This window comes from Cuculus canorus, chromosome 3 (assembly GCF_017976375.1).
Source record: "Cuculus canorus isolate bCucCan1 chromosome 3, bCucCan1.pri, whole genome shotgun sequence".
Classification (NCBI taxonomy): domain Eukaryota; kingdom Metazoa; phylum Chordata; class Aves; order Cuculiformes; family Cuculidae; genus Cuculus; species Cuculus canorus.
In genome coordinates, this window is record NC_071403.1 from 42,133,403 (window position 1) to 42,141,192 (window position 7,790).

Below are 7,790 nucleotides of genomic sequence, written 5' to 3' on the forward strand. Positions count from 1 at the left end.
CTTGTCTTAGCAGAAAACAAATCTTAACCAGTGGAACACTTCAATGTAATTAAGCACATTGCATCACATACAATAACAAGAGTTGAATACTATGGTGACCACCTGGCTCATTTTAAAGCCATCATATATGATGCACAAGGAACCTGCTGCACTTTCTAATGCAATACTTGAGCCTAGCAAAGCCAGCCTGGCTCTGTCTGCCATTCTAAATTCCCAACCTTAACAAACTATGGTTGGTTCACAAGTAACAGAACAAGCAACCATAAATCATTAGCTTATTTATGAATGTATGTGCTTCTGGACAAAAAAATCTCACCCCGCATTACTTGTTTTTCATCTAGTACAAAGCCAAGCCCTTTTAGGAATACATGAAGTAAGAGTGAAGACTAAATGAAAACGAAATACCAAGTCATTTATATAAAAAATATAAATACTTTATTTTCAACTAAAAAGGTGCAAACATGTAACTTTTGGTCACACTTCTCAACAAATAAGCTGTCCATAAAGAGTCATAGTCAAAGAAAGAAACAAATGCTCAAGTGGAAAAAACTGATGAGCTACAGAAGAGCCACATTTTTCTTAAAGCCACTTGTCCAATGAAGTGGAAGTAAATGTATTTTGCCAGATGAGTGCTTTGTAAGGTCACAGGCACCTCAGCTCTAGCAATCTTCATTATCTCATCTCACCATACGGCCCTATCCGCACAATTTCCACTAGAGTACCTATTTCATGCTTTGAATGCATTGTCAAACAAGCTTTGAATCCTACCTATCTTGTTCCAAAAAAAGGCAGCTATCATTGAAATTTCAAAGCATTAAACAAAGGCACAAAACTTTAAATTAATTTAGATAACTGTACAAATATATATACATACAGTATTTACAATATTAATAAAAAGTAGCTTGTTACAGGTAAATTAACTGCCACAAGCTGTCCAGTCTAATTAGACATGATTCTGATTCTTGTCGACCAAGCCATATGAATCAGTGTCAGAGCTGAAACATTACTGTCCTGACTAACAGAACACCTTCTACATAGCACTTTGCTGGGTAAAGGTTTGCATTCCAGCTGCTGCTGTCACTAAACCAGTGCCAGCAAACATGCTAACGGTCTTCTCCTCAATTGCACTACTAGATGAAGCATGCTGTACCACATTAAGTGCTGTACCACTTGCTTGATTCTGCTTTTCCTGCCTATTTCCCTTAACCCCTTCACACCACCTCATGAACAGTGGTGTTCTGAAGCTGTGTCTCGCTGTGGTCCCACTGTCCGTTTTACCTTCTTCTTCAAACCACCATTTGGGGTCAGTAGAAAAATTGTCTTAAGTCACATGGAGCAGTTTGTTGAAATTAAAAAGAAATGATTTAAATACCTTGTGCTATTGAATCATGTTTACAAAATGAGATGCAAATCAGTTCAAGTTGAGAATCTAGTTATCGTCTCCTTCTGGCTTTATGCCATGTCTCCATACATCTTTCTGTAGTACAGAGACTCAAAGATGTCATTGTCTCCAGGGCAGTTGTAATGGCACGCGCAGGTCTTGATGAACATCATTTTCCTTTTCATGATCTCCCCATCAGGGCACTTGAACTCCACAGGGAGGGTGGTTGTTCTGTGAGGTGTGCAGCAGCGCCCATCAGTGCAGACACCACAGAACTTAGCTCTGTAGGTCTTCACGCTGGTGCAGCCAGACAGCTCAAACTTGACAGGCTTGGAGATTTTGGGGGTGCGAATGCACTTTTTGCCTTTCTGTTAGGATATAAGTGAATACAAAATGTTTACAAGGCAGGCTTTCACAAAGTACTATGTTTGCACGCTAAGAGCATGCAGACATGCTAATCTCAACTATATTTTCATTAGGGAGGAGTGTCTTACATATTGCATAATACAGTGCAAGAGAAAATTAAGGACATTTAATTGTAAGCTATTCACCACTGAGGTAAAACTCAAATTTCAAGGTAAAGCACTTGAAACTGACTATCAGAAGCGCACAGTTTTGGTGAAACACTGTGTTTTTGCTAGTGGATGGAAGCACCCTAGCAGATCATACATAAAGATGAGACTATTTACCTTGATGTTCTCCTCCAGGTCTGCTTCACAAGGTCTGACCATGCACAGTCTGCTCTGTTTCTCCAGTCTGCAGAAGGCATTATCATTGGTGACCCTGGTTGAGATGCCCATGCCACAGGTCTTGGAGCAAGCACTCCATTCCGTGGTCTGCACCAGGCAGTTGGCACGCATCATTGTTGGGTCTGGGCCATAAGTGTCTTCCAGTCTGTAAGCTGCAGGGGACAGACAACCAGAATAAGACCATCATCTGACCTCATGCCCTGCTAGAGGTTCTCTTCCCTATCCTGAGAAATTCAGGCACCTGCACTTATCTGTGCAGCGACCCCTCTTACTGCTGCACCCAAGCTGCTGTGGTGACCTGCAGCAAGCTGTCCCACTACCCTCAACCTCCACACAAGAGTGTCCCTTCCCCTCGGGCTGTTGTGTGCAGAGGGACCCCCCACTCACCAGCAAGAGCAGGTCCCACGGCGGTCTGCTCTTTGGCCTCATCGCAGACCCACTCCTCGCAGCACTTTCCAGGGAGCTTCACCCGGCGCGGGTAGGGGCAGTCAGGGCTGGGCAGGCGGACATCCATGCTGCAGAGGGGCACGCAACCCACCGCCCCGTCCAGGCAGGTGCACTGGTACTTGCAGCTGCTCTGGAAGGTCTCTCCGCTCCGGTACACCATCCCACCGAAGACACATGGAGCGCCATCCCGAGCTGCGAAGGGCAAGGGGAGGAAGGTTAGGTGGGACAGGCGAGGGGTGCAGCAGTGCCCGGTCGCAGCCCGGGGCAAGCGAGGGGTGCAGCGGTGCCCGGTCCCAGCCCGGGGCAAGCGAGGGGTGCAGCGGTGCCAGGTCCCAGCCCGGGGCAAGCGAGGGGTGCAGCGGTGCCCGGTCCCAGCCCGGGGCAAGCGAGGGGTGCAGCGGTGCCCGGTCCCAGCCCGGGGCAAGCGAGGGGTGCAGCGGTGCCCGGCCCCAGCCCTGGCTTCCCCCCTCTCCAGTCCGGCAGCATCCAGCCCAGCCGCGCCCCACTCACCGGTGCAGACGCCGATCCTGCGGTTGGCGGGGGAGCCGAAGTCGCAGAAGAGCCCTTTGTGGTGGTCGCAGGGGTCGCGCTCGGAGCAGAGCTCGCCCAGCTGCTTGGCGCAAACGCGGCAGCAGCCGCAGCCGTCGAGCACCAGGGATACGCCGGCGGGGCAGGAGGGGCCGGGGCCCGCTCCGCACTGGCACTGCCCGCCGCACTCCTGGCTCTGCGCCTCCTGTAAGCGCCGCGGGAGACGGAAAAAGAGAGAGAAAAGGGGGAAGCGTCAGGGCTGCCGCCGGGATCGCGCCGGCCGGGGCGAAGGGGCGGCGGCGCCGCGGGCGGCAGCACTTACCGGGCTGAGGAGGGCGAGGAGGAGCGCTACGGCGAAGCTGGAGGGGGACATCGTGTCGTTGAGGCGAGAGGCTTTGCGCCGGGGCGATGCTTCTGAGTGGCGCTGGGTCGGTGTCTGCGCTGCTCTGCCGCTCTGGGCGAGGGTGGATGTGTGACTGCCGAGTGCCGGCGCGGGCGCCTCTTTATATGGGCGGCGCGGCCCGGGCTCGCCAATGGGCTGAATGGGGCCGCGGACAAACAGCGACATTCCGCGCATTCCTGCGCGCCGCGCCGCCCCGCCCCGGAGCAGAGCTGACCCCTGCCTCCGCATTCCTCCGTCTGCGCCCCCTCCAGCGCACCCACCCCCTTCCAGCACGTCTTTTTTTTTTTTTTTTTTTTTATTATTTTTTTATTTATTTTTCATCCTGATGTTGGTTTGTTGGTTTTTTTTTTTCCTTAATGTGAATCGCCTCGGCCGCGTGTCCGTCCCGTCCCCCCCGTTATTGCCGGTGCGGTTGCCAGGGGCAGTGGGGAGAATCCCTGATTTCCTTTTTCCTCTGGTCTCCCTGCTCGCCCCTCGTCTCCCCGCCGGGCTGGGTGGGTTTGGGGGATGCCGGGAGGGGCTCTCGCCTAGGGGTGCCCGGTGGCGAGCGTTGCTGATGCTTTGGTACTACCTAAAAAAGGTATAATTACACCACCGGGATGACTCTATGCCACTGAATCATAGTGAATATTTGTAATGTGTTCCGTCCCTAATAGATGCTCTCTATGAATAGAGAGAGTGCCTATTTACTCTGAAATATTTGGCCCGACGGACGGAGTCTGAAGTGTAGAAAAAGTGGCTATTCTTTTCCCACTGCCTGTGTGCAGCTGTCACTTCTGAGCAACGCGTTCTTCGTGCATCCCTGCTTCCCAAACTTACTGATGGTCCACCCCAGGAATACAACAGGAAGAGACTGTCATGCCACTGCACTCAGCCAAACCCTTAACATTGTGGTTTGTATTTGACCGAACCCAAGACCTAAGCATTGTGGCTTCTATTAAATCATCAAGATAACTGTTATGGTTTTCTTTTTGTTTTGTTTTGTTTTAAAAAAAGACGAGGATGGTTCTTCCCCCAGCTCCCCATGTGTCATTTGAATATTCAGTGATGTCATGTTGTTTGACCTCTGCTTTAACGCAAGGAATGCCAGCGTTTTGGCTTTTGACCTGTAGAAGCACGTTAGTGTTTAATGACAGAGACTGGCTTAATGCATCTTATTAGGCAAACCAAAATCTGATGGATATCTTAAAAGATACCATCTTTTGCATGTAGTTTTTCCCCCACAGCTGTATTCCCCCTTCTTTCAATCCCTCCATATGTAGGCATACTTCCATGCTGTGATGCAGCAATGTGTATGCACAGGATTCCTGAGGGAAAAAGAAATGTTTTCATGTAAAGTCCCAGTAGGATATATGGAACTGTAAAACTGTACCAGCACTGTACTTTGAGTGGTAAAGTCATTTGGATGTCATTTCTTCTACTTGAAATTCTCCATTAAAAGAAATTACATTAGCTCTGAAAGAAAAAAAAAAATCCCAGAGGAGTAGTTATGATAAATAATATGTGTTCCCAAACCCATGAGGCCTCCCAAAATCTGTATTTACTTGAAGGACTCCAATGGCCTCAGTGCTGGGTAAATAATATGTGTACTAAACTATGTATGACATGCATACCAAAATGCAAATGTAACCAGGTAAACAGAATGCCTTTTTTAAATGCCTAAATATGGTAGGAGAACATCAGAGAGAGAGAGGCTCTAGACATGTTTTATAACTTTCCATCTAAGTTCTTTTCAGAGAAACAATTTTATTAAACAAAACCCAAGAATCTCACTGACAGAAAAAGTATGTTTAAAAGTAACAAGCCACCAGAAAGCCAGGAAATCCAAAATTAAAGGATAAATCTGTCCTAAGCCTTCACACTGTGGGGCCAAGTACAGCAAGCGCCATCCACTTGCTGCCCTGAAAAAAAAAAAAAGACTTAAACAGGCATTTGGACTTCAAAACTAATTCTGGTCTTACACCACTATGAATCAGGCATTAACCCACTGAATTACAAGTTGTACCAGGCTGTGAAAGTGGGTAAGAACTGGAGTCCATTAGGTTTGCCTTTTTGTCATTTTGGTTTCTGTGCTGTTAAATGTGACTCATCAGGTACCTCATTTGTGCATGTGTATGTACGCACGGGGGTGATGAGAATCTGGAAGCAAAGGTAGTTCTTTTGGAGACCAACCGGTCTTCAGCTTATCCTTTCTGATGACAATATCTCATGGGCTGGAGAAGTACATCTTAGCATTGATGAATAAAATGGTTAAAATGCACTAATTTTGACTTCCATGCAGGTGTTTATACAGCACATGCTTTTAAGATAGTATATTTTTTCTGCTGAAACTAGGAATTCACTACACCAGCCTCACAGACTTGTTTACACAGCTATATACGGTATGTGTGTGTCTACATCAACTTCAGTTGGTATAGTTCCTTTGGTGATGTCTTGTAAAATGTACAGGTGTGGATATGCTACATTCCTCTCTTGTTTTTCCTTCTTTTTTTTCCCTCCTTTCCCCCAAAAAGTCACTTGATCAGGTATCAGACTGAAAACCTGGCAAGACTACAGGAAAGCGGCTAGACTTGGAGTGTTTGTGTACTTAAAGAAAGAATCTTGCACATTTTCAACTTTCAGTCACAGATATTTTTTTATAAGAGCAATTGGAGGTCTGAGCCAGCCCTCAAAGCGGAAATCAAAAGCTCCCAGAGAAACATACCCGAGGAATGTGAATCTGATCCAACAACCATACGCAATGCACATACAGTACTGTCAGTCTTATAGGAAGTCTTGCCATATATGGACATCTGGACGCTGAACTGTTTATCATCACGATAGGCCGGTAGCTGGCTTCAGACATTTTTGGCTTGCCTCATGTTTAGTACGCCAATTAGTTCCTTTCCCAAAATGCCCACCAGGATATTTCCTAAAACTTGTAATAAATATGTCTCAAAATCCTGAGCAGTCTAGTTAAAGTTAACTTAGTAGGATTTTGCTTAAAGTGCAGATTCCACCCAAGGGTTACTCTGCGAGCTCAGAAATAGACACAGAATAAAAATAAAGAGATTTATTCCATTGTGAATGTGGTTGCCTGGTATTTGTCTTTCTTAGAAGTCATCTGGTAACTTATTCTATGTATCTGTAGACATAGAAAGTGCTCTGAAGTAAACCACTTGCTGAAATTTTACTCATCCTTTTCCGGAGGGATGCCTGAGCTCATGAACCAACAGAATCAAAGCAAAATACAAAACTGCATTTCCCAGGAGCTGTCAGGCAAGTTATCCCCGTGGTGCCATTTGTATTCCTTTGTTAGAGTGAGGCACATGATGCAATCCTTCTGCTTTGGAGCTGTGACAGTTTACATCAGCTACTCTAACCAACGAGAGGCATTAGCTCTTCTCCAAGGGGAAGCAGAATTAAAAGGATGGGCAGGGCCTGTGGAACTGTTCGCTGCTGAACTGGTGGACCCAGTCCAAGTTCCTTGAGATACTGGGTCAGATTCTCTGCTAGTGTCAGTTGGGCAGATTCACTCAATGCACCGTTGGCCATCACAATACTTGGACTTGAGAAGCTCAAGTACATTGAATTAAAGGTACTTCGCAGCATGAGCAAAGAAAAGTTATTAGATGTGATTGCCATTAGCAGATATGAGTTCTGTTGCTTTCCATAATCATTGTTATTTAACGTGTTCTTTATGTTCTGAAGTGTAATATTTTGTTACTTCTAGAATCACTGAGAATGCAGCTTTAAGCTCTTGGCTTCATTCTTAGAAAAGAATTGGAGTTTTTATGAATGTGTGTGGTCTTAAAGCAGCGAAGTGATTACTGGAAGCAGAATAATCTAAATGAGTATCCAAAACACATATAAAACTATTTGTCTGAGTGAGAGAAAGAAAGTAGCAGGAAGCCAAAGTTCCTTAACTGACTGAACCTCAGGTTCCATTTACCTGATTTTATTCTGAAAAATTTGCCATAGATCTTGCTGGCACTGTAGGGAGGAGCATTCAGTACATCTGTGCTGTGGTTGGCTGTGTCCTGGGTTTTTGTAGGGAAATGCAGAGCCCTTCCACAGCTCACAAAGGTGAGTAAGAAGGGAAGAGGCTTTCAGTTGTTTATTTCTTAAATTTGACTGAGGTTCACAACCTCTTGTTCTACAAAGTCCACTGGTGTAGGACTGCAGTGAGTCACTAACCACTCCTCTGACAATTGCCCTATAAATGGTTAACAATTGCATAAGTAGTGTCACTGGCTAGAGAGAAAATGTGGCCAGGGACTTGATTCAGAACATCCACTAGAAA

The 7,790-nt window shown here is 46.3% G+C and overlaps 1 protein-coding gene across 1 annotated transcript; it reads right to left on the reverse strand.

Moving 5' to 3' along the window:
• Positions 1–409: 409 nt before the first annotated feature.
• On the reverse strand, positions 410–3,688 carry CCN2 (cellular communication network factor 2). The gene is made up of 5 exons (XM_054063879.1): positions 3,428–3,688; positions 3,088–3,310; positions 2,518–2,769; positions 2,071–2,282; positions 410–1,749 (listed from the first exon to the last, which is right to left on the reverse strand). The coding sequence occupies exons 1-5, from the start codon at positions 3,680–3,682 to the stop codon at positions 1,453–1,455; spliced, it is 1,239 nt and encodes a 412-aa protein (XP_053919854.1). The 5' UTR covers positions 3,683–3,688; the 3' UTR covers positions 410–1,452.
• Between the last annotated feature and the right edge of the window lie 4,102 nt (positions 3,689–7,790).